Here is a 15,067-nt window from a genome sequence, read left to right as displayed (position 1 = left end):
TGCTTAACTGCAGTAGCACCTCAGACGAAGCTTTGAACCTGTGTGCTCCTGCATGTGCTAAATAAGAAGTACTCAAATAATGTTGTTGGTTTTAATGTGATAACATCCTCCCCTCCTTGCCAGGATTATTCTCATGATTATCTTGTCTATGTCTCAGGAATATTTTGCATATGTGCTGTTGAATATAATTAGCCAATTAGTATTCTGTTCTATGAAACATGATAGATATATATTTATATATATATATATATATATATATATATATATATATATATATATATGGTGCAATATATGATGAAAATGTAATGAACTACATTATAACCCTCCTCCTTTGCTAACCAGAAACACAAATGCTTGAAGACATGAGCCTGATATACAGTGTAAAACATCTGTTTTATTTCAAATCAAAATGACAAACACATTTTTTCCCTTAATAAACTAACGGTATCAGAAACTACACAGGACCTCTAGCTGAAAAACAGTGATTAAAAGTCTTTATACAACAAGGAATGTTAAAACAAGCTCAGTCTAAGAACAAAAATGGAACAAATGAACTTGGCCTACACTAAATGAGTGTCATGAAGGTAACAGTGTAACATAAACGAATATAGTACGTCACTCACGAATACCCTTTTTATATACCTTCCAAATTTGTTCTGAAATCCAAATAACTACAGCATCTTTAGTCAAACAGCACGTCAGCTGGAAAACGAGCCGAAAGTCTGCCGTTAGCCTGGATGCTAACATCCGTCAGTTCAGTTTTCCATAAAAAAAATGGCCTACACAGAACTCACCAGATAAAACAGACTAGCATCCAAGCTATGCAAGCTACCAACAAAAAAAAAAAACCCACTGTGCAATCATCACTTGACATCCATCTTGGTCATTTCCTGCAGATAAATTCCAATGCTCTCACTGTCAAACATCACAAAGTAAATGTTCTTCAGAGAGGACGTGGTTGCTGAAACAAAATGGTTCGAAATGGCCTTCAGTATCAGCTGGGCTGCAGTTTGCTTTGGGAAACCGTTTCTGAAAGAGATTGAAAGGGAACGTTGTTCAAAGACAGAATGAGTCGTTTGTCTAGGAATGGCACGTGTTGATTTAAGTAGAGATGACCACATCAAACAGCGACATCTTGACTTGTTTCTTTTCAGATGAATGATGAAAGGCATGCTGATATAATCTCCGCGTAAACTGGAGTGTGAAAGGGACCGGGTTACATTGTGACATTGTAATATGTTTTATGTAACAGAAACTAGGCAGGAACTCTAGCTAAAAAAAAAAAAAAAACGATAAAATCGTCTTTTATACAACATGGAATGTAAAAGTAAGTTCAGTTGAAGAACAAATAGGAAACAAATGAACTTGGCTTACTCTATATATGTGTCAAAGGTAAAGGTTTAACAAACAGTTTAATTTTTCATTCTATTGACCTACAGCTTTACATATATGTTTGTGTCTGTAAATGAGTACTATCATTGTACTGATAAAATAAAAAGGTTTATTACATTAAGTTATATTATATTATTACATAAGAAATAAACCAGAAAGGGCTGTTAATAATAATGACTGAGTGTGACTGCTTTGTGTTGTGCAACTTAACTCTTAGTTACATTAAATCTTGTTAGTTTCTCCCTCTTGAAGTTAATAATATGGAAGACTCAGCTGCTTATATTACAGAAAATCCACATAACCACACCATTCAGACTCTCCCATAGCAGAAAGCTTAAAAGAACAGCTTTATAACTGTCTGACAAAATATAGATTCGTCGAAATTACACACTTTTGTTAAATAACTTTGTTTAAAGCACATCAGTGCTGTTAATATCATAATTCACCTTCCAGTTGGTAGAGAAGGGAAGGCTACAGATTTGAGCTTCTTCTCCTCTGCAGCAGACAGGCAGTTCTTCACCGTCTTCTCCAGCTGATCCTCACACTTCTCAGAGCCCCACTGAGGGACATTGCAGTGGATGATGAAACGTGCTGCCATCCCACTGGCCTGGCTAACTGCAACTGGGGTGGAGAAAGCAAAAAGTCAGAGTTCATAACAGTTTCCAAAGAGGAAACAATAAAAGGGAAGTAAAAATAGACAGTATGCTTTCACTCCCTCTGTATGAGTTTGTAAATTCTACCTGACGCAACCTCCAAGGGGCCTTGTGTTTTCCGCAGTTCTTTTACAGCGTCCAGGAAATCTTTCCCTCCAGCTTTCTCCAGTGCATTACCTGTTTCATGTAGTAGATATAGATAATGCTGGTGCTAAAGAACAAAATATTAATTACCTACAGAAATCACTTAATCAAAATGTTATCATGTTTTACTCTGAGCTACACTGTTCTTAGAATATGCCAGAGGAGGAGACGGATCCTATTTTTCCATTATGTGCCAATGGACTGTTTGGTCTGATCACTACTTATTAATAAGCAGCTCTGTCAGAGTGGCCTGCTACTTATTTGATATTGACTCATGAACTAACAAGTCAAAGTTCACCTAGATAACTGTTGGTATGAAACTAAAGTAACCAGAAGCATGTGTTTGTCTTGCTACTTTATTATAATAAGCTTTTCTGCGGAAAGAATTTTTTCCTTAGTCTGATTAACTGCTGCTTTAGCTGAGACAGCAGAACAGCGTAGTTTTTAAACTCTCATATCAGCTTAACAAAGGGGTTAGAAATGAACCGTGGACGCTGGCACCTCTGCCTCCTGTTGTTATTTACTTACCAATTCCATCCTTCAGATCAATCTCTGCATTTGTGGGATTAATAATACCCTCAACTTTGATGGTTCCAATTTTGCTGATGTCACTCTCTGCAAGAGATAGCTGAAACAGATAACAAATAGCATTAGCAATATTTACCAGTATATCAGTATTCTGGTAATAGTAACCGTAGTCAAATACCTAGGAGCACTCATGTATAGAGTGCATTCAGATTTGCCTGGATTAACAAATGACGCACGGATTCCTTCAATTTTTTATTACAAACACAAAATGCTCATAAAGTACATTTTTAAACTGAAAACTAATTTTTTGCCATCAAATTTGAAGAAAAATACAGTAAAACTGACACATGCTGCTAATAAATATTCAACCCATTTAGACTAGTATTTAGTATAACCACCTTTTGCTGCAGTTGTAAGCCTCTTGGGGTAAGTAGCTGACAGTTATACACACTGTCTGGGAAAGATTTTCACCTATTATTCCTGGCAGATTTGTTCCAGGCTGGATGAATCTTGTTTTTTGACTACAATTTTCAACCAGTGATCAATGAGTTTCAGATCTTAGCAAGTTTCAGACACTGACAAGAAACCACTATGATGCTTTGGTCTGCTTTTGTCATTTCATTATTCTTCCATATAATAATAATTATTAATACTAGTGTTGTTTAATTTCATTCTTTAAATTTCACAAGAAGCCCAGGTTCTGTGGATAAAAAGCAGCTTCAGAGTATAATGCTACCTTCACCATATTTCACTGTAGGAAAGACCAAATACAGTATCTCAGTCTTTATCTCATTTAAAAACAAAAACAACTCATATTGCTTTCATATGGCTTTTCTTGAGCAATGGTTTCTTTTTAGCTACCCTCAGTCACCTATACAACTTGAAATGGTTATCTGCTGAACCCTCCACTCTACTCTGTCACTACTCCACCAGTGACCGCTTGCCTCAGGTTTTGAGGTTTTGGGTGATGGCTTTGTCTAGGTAGTGTTTGGGTGTTGTGATCCTGTCTTCCAAATCCAATTTTGGATTGCACCTCCTCACTCATCCAACAGTGTTTCATCAAGCAGTGCTCACAGGGATGTCCAACCTCTTAGATATAACCCTATTTCTAAGTTAATCGATTCTATTAACCTTATCTTTATTTCCTTACAACGCTAGTCTTCATTTTCACACTTTTTTTTCTGACTCTTTTCCATGACAGTTCAATGGAGATTTAGATATTTTAATATTTCACAGCTGAAGGCCACTTAAAAGTTAACTGTGTCCTCCTTAAGACAATGTCTTTCATCTGGAGCTTCTTGAACCTGTGGGGTTGAATACTTATGCAGTCAGTTTTTTCTGAGTTTCTTTAAAATACTGACTAGAAACCAATTCTGACTTTGAAAATTCAAAACTCTCACCGGAAAAGTTATTTATTTCAGAATATTTATCATTTGTTATTTAGACAAATCTGAACAGTTCCTCGGGGGTTAAATACTTTTGCAAGCCACTGTATAAAATTACATTGGTAATGACTGAAATTTATATTCACTTGTCAAATCAGTACCTTTTGTCCAAGGAACAAACTCTTTGCTGCAAGAACAGTAAATCCTTCTCCTGGTCCATCCTCCATTGTGCTGTTGGTTCCGTCTTTGTCATTCTCTGCACTCTTCTGCAAACAGACAAAGTTAACATAAGTGATTCCTTAACAAAATACAACAGGCCCAAATGTCATAAAACAATGGGGTGATATAAAAGAGTTTCCTGAAATCACAAAATCACCAGTGTGACTATGTAAAGATGGCCTTGCTGAAAGGAAATAGCACTGGACTGACCCTTGGTTTACGGCCTGGTTTTCCTCTGCTCTTTTTGGACCTCTTGCTGCTCTTGACCTCTTTGTCTGTCTTTTCTGGCGCCGTCATCTGTGAGTCCACCTTCACTCTCCCTCCTCTCTTCTTGGAGAGCAGCTCAGGGTGGATACGGGGCAGGACGCCACCATTTGATATGGTAACCCCTCTGAGAAGCTGCACAATGCCACATCAAAATACAAGTTACGTCTTGTCTTAAAAATCATGTGAATTCAAAAATGACTGAATTATTACCGTCTATTATCATCTATTATCTGTGTGTGTATGTATACAGCATTACTGTGGTTAAGAACAAGCTAAAGACACGTTTCAGTTAACATCCTGGACACAAGGCAATATATAGGAACGATTCCAGAGTATATTATGTGACCGCTTATAGTTATAGACAGCCTTGCACGTGCATGCATGTTACATCATATATGGTTAATCCTCTCTTTATAATTAGCCTTGTATTACTGCAGCTGACATCAATGACTTTAACTGTCACCTGCTACACAATATAATAACAACTGTTGATACATGAGCTGATCACCATTTGGACATTTTAACAATAATATAATATTCTACTCCATAATCAACTGTAAATTACACAGTGCTGTTTTTTCTTCTTTCTGTGCACCTGCAAATCCTTCAATAACAGAATTGTCCATAATACCAATAGAATTTTTAATTCTGGATGATAATAAACAAAGAAAGATAAAGGATAACGATTAACAGCTTTCACAGAAAGAAACCTACATCAACCTGTAACCATCATGTGCATTTAAATAAAATGGGCTTTTCATTTTTTTTAATATTTTATTTTAAAATGTTATCCCTAGATATCAGCTATCTGAGTTACACTGTATATTACCTACTACTGTAAGGAAGTAAAATAAAATTCATTCGATAAGTAATTATTTCATTCACCCAAATATCATTTGCACCTGTGGAATGAATCGGATTAACTGGCACTGCAATAAATAAACACTGCTTTCACAGGAGGGAGGATTTATGTTTTTTCCAATGTTAAGACTGTTTCTTTTAGGATGTACTGTACCTGGTTAAGCTCTTCATCATTAGCCACTGCTAACTTAATGTGCCGTGGAGTAATTCGTCCTTTCTTGTTGTCTCTGGCTGCATTACCAGCTAGTTCCAAAATTTCAGCTAAACATAATGATGAAAATAATGAAGAAGAAAAAAAAACACACACACACATGTATTTATATTCATCTCTGTGTAACACTTATTAACTATATAAAAAAGTCTATACAGCCCTGTTAAAATTAGAAATGGAAACAAAGATTTTCCACCTTTAACGTGATATATCAACAAGTCAAAATGAGAAAAAAATAGAAACTTTTTAGGAAAACAAGGAAAAAAAAAACTTACAATAACCTGGTTGCACAAGCTTGTACACCCCTCGGCTAATACTTTGTCAAATCATCTTTTTGCTTATCAACTTAGGACATGTGACAATTTCATTTAACGCTTCAGTGAAAATGCTCCAGATCTATCATATTGCATGTGTCTCTTCTGTGCATAGGCCTCATCAAGTTTTTCCACAGTTTTTGACAGGATTGAGATCTGAGCTCTGCCTGGTCCATTCCAAAACATTGATCTTCCTTTGTTCAATTGGATTTGTGCTCGCGGTCATTATCATGCTGGAAGGTAATGTTTTTTCATCTTCAGGTTTTTTTTGTATCAAAATAGATTGGTGATTAGAGCTATCTATAATTTTATTTTGAGTCTCAGCCCTATCTGAAATGAAGCAACCTTAATAGTGGGTATGGTGTTTCTTTGGATGACAAAGTGTCCTGTTTTTGTGACAAACATATTTTTTTTACAATTATGCCCATAAAGTTCTACCTTGGTTTCCTAGCACAGACCATGCCACATAGTTTGGAGTGATTCAGAAAGGTGCTTTGGCTGCTGCAGTTCCTGCAGCTTATTCCATGTTGCCATAGGTGTCTTTGGAGCTTCTGATAAGTTTTCTGTGGTAGATCTAATGTTTTTTACATTCTTTTGTACACATCACTTGACCAATAGATTGAGATATTATACATGCTTTGCATGCTTTCTGAAACATTGCTGCAGCAGTTGCATGAAACCAAGAAGATGTCAAGAATATCTTACAGAAACAGCTGATTTTTATTTGTGTTTAGTAAGAATTATGTGATTAATGACAGGTGTATGTTAATGACTTTTGAGCCAATGAGATGATTGGTTCATTCTTAGCACAGTCACATGCTCCATTAACAACCAGGTGAATGTAAGTTTTATACATATATATATACATACATACATATATATACACACACACAAAGAGAGATCTGTGGCTGTGTGTGCCTGCTCTCACCTGCCAGGTACTCAATGACAGCTGCCATGTAGACAGGAGCGCCCATACCGATGCGGTACTTATGAGTCCCTGTGCGTAAGTACCTCATCATCCTCCCTACAGGAAAGATAACGCCAGCCCGGCTTGAGCGTGACAGCTTCGTGGTCTTCTTTTTTCCTCCTCTGGCTGACATGCTGGTACAGATGCAATAAGGTCAAAAATAAAACAAAGCAATACGATAAAACATTTTAGAAATGTAATCGTCTTATAGAAATGTAAATTTATATGTTGAACATACACAATAATGAGGCAGTGACCTCACCTTTTTTTTTTTTTTTTTTTTTTTTTGGTTCACAGTGTCACAGGATGATTACCTACTTGAAATACAATTACATGCAATAAGTCAATGGACGAGCAAAATATTGAAATCAAAATATAACTGCAATCTTTACTATTATAAAACAATATTGGAAACAAGTTTCATAAAAAGCAAGTTTTATAGCACAAGTTACAATTTTCCTATTACAAGAAAGAAAATGAGAGTAGGGCTGGCCATGATTTTAATTTTAGGGGAAATTGAAATAGACCCTCAAAATATTAAGACATTTATATATATGTAATTGCTCTAAATTAATTACACATTACATTCTCTGAGTGACAGGAGCTCAGCACTAATACATCAGCTGTCAGCTAGCGTTACAGCCAATACATAATTCATTGATGATCTTGACATTGTATATATATATATATATATATATATATATATATATATATATATATATATATATATATATGGGCATTTTTCTTTTTTTTCTTTTTTTTTTTACATTTACCGTAACAGATCAGCACTTCTACATGAAATGAAAAACATATTGTCTAAATGGAACAGATATCATTTAGGAAAACGAGTGAAAGAGGCACCGAACTGTGCAACGCCGTTAATGCGCGAGCGAATAACACACATTGGTCATCTATTGCGGCTTCACACAGGAAGACACACTTAAAGGAAAATTGCCTCTTTAAAAATGGCAAACAACGAACACATTTAAATGCGCTGAAATTGTGTGATCCCTTCTTCAGGAAAATAAAGACAAAAGAAAAAAGAAAAGCAAAAAGAGCCAAAGACAAAACCGCGGTTGCTGCAGAAAAAGGCGCCTCCTTGCTTAATCGCACGCGCCGGGTCGAGCTGCAGTCGCTACGTGGGCGCCATGGAGAAAGACGGCTGAAATGTGCGCACATAACCGCGGACCTTAAAAAGGCCTCGCCTATTAACTTCACCGCTTTACATGGCAAACAACGCTTGTCTGCTATCGGATTTATCAAAGCGACAGGCTGTAGAGAGGCCAAAGCGTTTCGTTTTAAAGCCGCTCCGCCCACGAACTAACCCCCATTTTGTTTCGCAGCCACCGTGTACAGTAACGTTAGGCTGAGGCTAATCTGCACACACGGAAAGTGGAACTAGTCCCTGCATCGCAACCCTATTAAACACACCCAGGCGTTATTATTTGCTGGAATTTACCTGTTGTCTCCTACTTAACGCCACATATAAAAGCCAGATATTTCTTTTGACGCTCCCACAAGCAATTCTTGCTCTTATCCGTGTTCTGTGCCCTTATGCTGAGCTCCTCTTCTTCTCAAAAAAAAAAAAAAAAAAAAAAAAAAAAAGGATAGCAAACTGGAGCCAGTAGCAGTGTACCGGCGATGGAGGCAGGCTCATGCTACTGATGCTGCTGAGGGGCAAACTACAGCAAAAGCCCCCAAATATGCATTAGAGGGGGAAAGAAATCTAAAATAATAATAATAAATATATATAAATATATATTAAAACCCAGACTTTGATCCATTAATATTTAGAAACGCCATGTCTCAAAGTGTGTATAGGAGCAATCAACAAATCCTTGGGAAAGACTGGAAAACTTTTTGTGTCCGAATTAAATCCATTCTTATTTCCTTTAAAAGAAGGCTTTTTGACTAGTCACCCAGTGTAATAGATCTGCGCTATTCTCATTGAAGGCAGTTGTCTTGCTAAATGTATTGTATCCAGCCCAGCCTTGATGGGTTATTTATGATGAAATGTAGATGTAGTGTAAGTCTAATCTCCGTCGTCTTGTTAGTGTTGCCTACGTGCCTCGTCACGGGGCATTATGATTCTTTGGTGCACATATGAACGCTTCCTTCAGAGGGCAGCAGAAGACCATTACAGACGCGCTTGGCCATGTTTTTTCTTGCTTGTCTGTGCAGAACCCTGTGCTATACTTACTTTTAGTTACGGTGGGTAAATGTGGTTTTCTTCTAAACTAGTCGTGTTTTCCTTGGCCAGTATTACTAGCTAGTCAACACGTGACTGTCAGCTTGACCTGAGCCTATAAAAGGTACATCATGCTCATCTTCTTTGCCATTCCAGCGTTGTTATAAGCAAGTCAGCCGTAATATTGTTAAAACTCCAACCTGCTTTGTATTTAGGGTTAGGATGCTGAGCATGTCATGATTAGTGCTCAGATTGGGCCTTTATCTTTTATTATAGTTGTCTGTAAATGTTTGTTGAAGCCACACTGAACTGAACATTTCCAGCGGATTCACAGAAATGCCTGAAACGCTGATTTTCTGTATTCACATGTGTGCTGTAATCCTTTAATCGATAGTTGATTAATAGATGATTACATTTGTTAGTCTTATTATGCATGATTAGGGGACATTTTTTCTGAAAAGATGGCATTTTTATTAATACTAAATTTCTTGTATAAATGCTCCTTTCAGTGATTTACGGTTAAATCAGTTCGTATCCAGCTTGATAAATGAGGCCCATTGATGGGGAATGAATATTTGTGGCAGGCACTTACAGTTGCACTAACCGCAGCATTATGCCATTAGTGATGAGCGATGTTAGTAGTCTACAGCTGCGTCGCATAAAGAGACAAACCCTCAGGTAATTTCAGGGGCTGTGCCTCAATCTCTGAGCATGCGAGTGCTGTTTGCCTGCCAAAAGGGCATGTGATGAACAGAGTGTAATGCAGCAGTGCAATTCAGTGGCAGTGAAAAATGCACCGCGGGCAGATAATAAGGCCACCTTAGAAAAATGGAAGGTGGATCTTCCACTGCTAGAAGCAAGTGATTGGGATATCCAGTATCATCTGCATTAGCCTGGCTACACACGAGACAATTTTATGCCTGATTTTGGGCCCAAACTGCTTATTTGTCTAAATAATCCTCAAATGTGTATTGTCCATACGATTATTTCACTGCTCCTGATCAAGTCAGAGCCTGCCTGGTCTCGAAGCTGTCGGAGACTTCCTGATCAGAGAGTCTCAGATGGAATACCCACAATAGACATTGAGAGCAAGCAGCCCGGGAAGAGTCACCAACCGGATTTTGCATACTTTTACAGCTCACAAAGATGGCAATGCATCACGACATAACGCGATCCAAAATGAGCATTGAAAAAGAAGACAAGATTGTTGAACAGAACATGAGTGTCTTTTTAAGCTGCACATATACTGTCTTCTCAGCCAGGATTTCACGTATATTCTTCTTTTTTTTTTTGTTTCTGTGAAATCTTGTGTCTGTGGAATAAATTGCCACTACAAATACAGATGTTTGCTCTCACAGTCTGTTCAAATCGTCTAGTGTATGCATTCGGAGGATTATAATGTTACAAATCCTGAAACTGTCCTTATGTCTGAGGTCTCCCACATTTTTAAAATTGGTGAAGATTTGAAAATGGTCTAGTGTGTAGCCAGCCTTAAAGTGCTTTCATATGCATTCACAAGTAAATTTAAGCTATGCCCTGGGAAAAGAGCATGTTATACTGCTCCAGCGGCAGATGCAAAGCCCTAAGGTTGAGATTAATGCCTCTGGTACAGATGGTTTTACACTGATGGTTTTAATTGTGGTATATGCTGATGAGGCCTTGCATGTGGTTCACAAAAATATGGTGAATGTGAGTTGTATCCCTTAAATAGGGCACTGGTGCTCATGGCTCTTGAGATAATGCCCATAATTGCAGGTGCATTGGGGCAGAAATCCTACAGGCGACACCAGTTAAGCAATGGGAAACACAACATTAAAGTTCTGAAGATCACTGTACTTGTTAAAACAGCTGAGAAAGCAAGTTGACTGGCGCAAATGCCATAGCCGGAAGTTTGGCACATACACACTGTGTCACCTGCCACTATTACTTGTTAGGTCACTGGCATACAGGGCTGGGAAGCACTAGATCTTTCTTTATAGACTGTTCAGTGGTATGAGGCTCAGCTTAGATGTCAGATGCACCTTGGTGATGAAGCACAGAGCTGTTTCAATTCATTGATGAAATTGCAAGTGGCCGCACATCACCCATATGCAGACTTGCTATATTCGGCTGCGATGTCACTGAAGCTGCATATGTTGCACCACGTACTGTTTTGATGTCATATTGATGCCTCATCATAAAGGCAGGTGTCACTGGTAGTGTGTACGGGCCCTGAGGTTCAGCTCTGGAAGTGGACAGATGAATGGCTGTTTTAAGAGCTATATACTTTCTTTAAATTTACTAGTAAATGGTTCAGCTAAGTTGAAAACAATTACAGAAAAGTATCTGTTTTTTAGCAGACAATGCCAGTATGCTTCACAGAAAGAAAAGAAGGCGAATTGCACGTGTTATCAAAAAGCATTCACTGTCTGCATTGGAGACGAGTTACACAAATACTAAATAAATAGTGTGGCTGAAGCCAGCATTCATGCTCCCATATATCAGCAAAGCTATCAAAATTTCTTCTATTATAGATGAGAACAAGAGTGTGAGCTTTCAAGTATAATGTTGAAGATATTGCCAGCTTTTTGTCTTCTGTTTGAGCTGTCTGACAGTTTAGTCCACTCGTTAAAGTAATGCATGCGGATGAAGGGAATAGTGCAGATTTCTGGCAGGGAGACAATGGAGATCTGAAAATACATGTAGATGGTAATGCTAAAGAAAGGAATGTGAAAGGAAAGTGATGACAAAGTTTGTGAAGCCCAAAAACTGCCATGTATCTAACAATGTGCCAATGAACTCAAACATATATACATACATATATATGTTACATGTTATATATACACTGATCAGGCAACACTGATTATCTCCTCATCATGGCACCTGTTAGTGGGTGGGATATATTAGGCACCAAGTGAACAGTTGGGAATAAGGCAAGCTGGCGGAGGCAGTGTCATGCTTTGGGCAATGTTCTGTTGAGAAACCTTGGATCCTGCCATCCATGTGGATGTTACTTTGACATGTACCACCTACCTAAGCATTGTTGCAGACCATGTACACCCTTTAATGGAAACGGTATTCCCTGATGGCTGTGGCCTCTTTCAGCAGGATAATACACCGTGCCACAAAGCAAAAATGGTTCAGGAATAGTTTGATGAGCACAACAAGTTTGAGGTGTTGACTTGGCCTCCAAATTCCCCAGATCTCAATCCAATCAAGAATCTGTGGGATGTGCTGGACAAAAAGTCAGATCCATGGAGGCCCTACTTTGCAACTTACAGGACTTAAAGTATCTTGGTGCCAGGTACCACAACACACCTTCAGGGATCTTTCGAGACCATGCCTTGATGGGTCAGGGCTATTTTGGCAGCAAAAGGGGACCAACGCAATAATGTTATGTTATGGCATATATATATATATATATACAGCTCTGGAAAAAAATAAGAGACCACTGCAAAATAATCAGTTTCTTATGTTTTTTTCTTACAGGTTCATGTATTGGTGAGATGAACAGTTTTGTTTCATTTTTTTGTGAACTGCTGACAATATTTCTCCTAAATTTAAAATATAACTATTGTTATTTACAGTGTATATTTAAAGGAAATGACAACACATCAAAATAACCCAAGATCATGCAGTATTTGCAGAGCTTTAATAACTCAAATAAAACAAAATGCAAATAATTTGTAAACAAACTGTGTTAATGCTTTGGCTAAATAACATGAAGAAATCAGTATTTGGTGGAATAACCCTGATTTGCATGTGTTATGGCTCCATGCTCTCCACCAGTTTTTCACATTGCTGTTGGGGAACTTTATACCACTCGTTTTGCAAAAAAAAGCAAACAGCTCAGCTTTGCTTGATGATTTGTGACCATCCATCTTCCTCTTGATGACATTCCAGAGGTTTTCAATAGGGTTCAAATCTGGAGATTGGTCAGTGGTCTCTTATTATATATATATATATATACTGTATATAGATATCTCTCTCTCTCTCTCTCTCTCTCTCTCTCTCTCTCTCTATATATATATATATATATATATATATATATATATATATATATATATATATATACTGTATATATATATGTATAGAGATATACATATATATATGTTTGCTTTTTTTGCAAAAACAGTGGTATAAAGTTCACACACACGAAAAGTACATATGTGTGGTCAAGTTAACACAGGACATGGGAAATGTACTGGAATGCTTATAAGATTAGTTCATTTAAGAATTGGAATTGTTTGGAAAGGTAAATCCTCTTCATGCCTTTTCAGTTAAGTCCAATCTCTAACAGAATCAATTAATCAGACATGAAAGAAGAACATGAAGAGACATCCATGTCGGACCAGATGGCTGCTATAGGATCCAGTGAGAAAGGAAGCAGACAGTTCTGGGCCTAAAATTAGACTTAGTCATAGAGGAAGACTCTGAATCCTGTTTAATAATTGAATGTCATACTACATCTAAGTGCACTGTACAGTGAAATCTGCAATGCTCATTGTGTGGTAGACTCTAGCACAGAGGATGTCTGGCAATGACTTCCCCAGCCGTGCAATGCTCTTCTGGGGACATTTTTTGGGGGGTAAGTGTGCATCTTGTCTTAGAAAGGGTCCAGGGCTGTGTCGGGAAGGGAGGCATGCACTCTTACTCAGCAGCTACAGACTGAATTGTCTAAACACCTGGTTTAAGTAGTCTAAACAAAAAAGCCTGCTGATGATTGCATACAGTCCATAGGGACCCCTGGCACCAGCAACACCCACTTTGTATTCAGAGGAGTTGACAGAGACCAGTATGCAGCTAATGACTGTGTTATAATTTAGCAACATTTAAATTTTAGGTGTTCTTGCAATTGTAAGAAAAAAGAATCTTAGTTAATCTTTTGAAATTTGAAAAAACAAAACAAAAACACTACATAAATATGGAATGAAAAAAGTATATTTTTTACAGTATGCACAAAATCACAAAGTTATGGATCGTACATTCCAGACTACAAAGTGTGTATATGTGTGATACAGGATATCTTGAGGGAGAATTATTCTCCTGTTCTCTTGGTGGGATTTCCCTCCCTGTGAGAGTAAGTGAAAGGAAGCACTGTGTTTCCTCTATGTGTGTTTACACACATCTATCATATTAAACTGGCCACAGGTCCAGTTCACACCCATACACACTACTTGCTATGACTGAGAAAAGTGCAACAAGAGAGTGGTACAGAATTTGGGGATCTTCCAGAGCAACAAAGATGCACAAGACACAGCCTCTATGTATTGTGTAGAAATAGGAGTATTATTTGTAAAATACACTTCTGTATTAACACACTTATGTTATTAACAGTGCATTTATTTTATAAAATTAAGTAGTAGAAATCTGACCCACTTAATCCAGACTGTGAATTACAGCAATATTATTTGAATGGCTATAGTACTGTGATTTAGACTACTACTGTTATTCTTTATGATGCCATTTTACGTTTTACCATTTTACTTTTCCTATCTGGCCATTTACCCCTGTTGCCATGGAAGGGATTCAAGTTGTTTCCTAGAAGAACTTGAAAAGGCCCAAAAACACAATTTGGGTAGCTTTGTGGAAAGTGTTGTAGATTGCATAACTGTAAGTTTACATTGCCTCCATTGTGGAAGTAATAACCTCCATTATAGCAATTTGTCTGCCAGCCAAAAAAGCAAAAGAGCATGCTTTTATTTGTTTATACCTATCATGCTCTGCAAAAAAAGAAGTAATGTAAATACAATAATAGAATGGGTTTTCATTTTTCCATTGATTCATTTTTTTCTTTTTTTCTTAAATCTTCAGTAATCTCTTTATCCTGGTCAGGGTCACAGACAGCAACGCTACCCATTATACCACTTACATGTTTACTTCTTTAAAAAAAAAATTAAAATAAATAAAAACCCATTTATCATACTAACAGAGATCTACGTCCAAGCACTAATATGGA

At 37.4% G+C, this 15,067-nt stretch overlaps 1 protein-coding gene across 4 annotated transcripts; it reads right to left on the bottom strand.

The window, feature by feature from the left end:
- Positions 1 to 374: 374 nt before the first annotated feature.
- Positions 375 to 8,536, bottom strand: LOC131351142 (core histone macro-H2A.2). 4 transcript variants are annotated; one of them, XM_058386384.1, is made up of 10 exons: positions 8,401 to 8,518; positions 7,204 to 7,258; positions 6,903 to 7,075; positions 5,604 to 5,710; positions 4,532 to 4,720; positions 4,264 to 4,368; positions 2,718 to 2,817; positions 2,133 to 2,222; positions 1,839 to 2,013; positions 375 to 1,029 (listed from the first exon to the last, which is right to left on the bottom strand). In XM_058386384.1, the coding sequence occupies exons 3-10, from the start codon at positions 7,072 to 7,074 to the stop codon at positions 864 to 866; spliced, it is 1,104 nt and encodes a 367-aa protein (XP_058242367.1). In that variant the 5' UTR covers position 7,075; positions 7,204 to 7,258; positions 8,401 to 8,518; the 3' UTR covers positions 375 to 863. The 4 variants fall into 4 exon arrangements, with proteins under 4 accessions (XP_058242367.1, XP_058242370.1, XP_058242369.1 ...); XM_058386387.1 differs by having other exon boundaries at positions 7,204 to 7,255; positions 8,401 to 8,500; XM_058386386.1 differs by lacking the exon at positions 7,204 to 7,258 and having other exon boundaries at positions 8,401 to 8,536.
- Between the last annotated feature and the right edge of the window lie 6,531 nt (positions 8,537 to 15,067).

Source organism: Hemibagrus wyckioides, linkage group LG03 (assembly GCF_019097595.1).
Source record: "Hemibagrus wyckioides isolate EC202008001 linkage group LG03, SWU_Hwy_1.0, whole genome shotgun sequence".
Lineage (NCBI taxonomy): Eukaryota > Metazoa > Chordata > Actinopteri > Siluriformes > Bagridae > Hemibagrus > Hemibagrus wyckioides.
Note: the sequence above shows the minus strand (reverse complement) of the source record. Positions and strands in the feature narration are given on the sequence as shown.

Bases quoted from the DNA above. Each gene is read 5' to 3' on its own strand.
- LOC131351142 (XM_058386386.1), bottom strand. From the start codon at position 7,074: ATGTCAGCCAGAGGAGGAAAAAAGAAGACCACGAAGCTGTCACGCTCA. The intron at 5,711-6,902 runs GTGAGAGCAGGC...CATTATGTTTAG, and splicing joins TGTCATTGAGTACCTGGCAG to CTGAAATTTTGGAACTAGCT. The intron at 2,818-4,263 runs GTACTGATTTGA...TATCTGTTTCAG, and splicing joins GTTTGTTCCTTGGACAAAAG to CTATCTCTTGCAGAGAGTGA.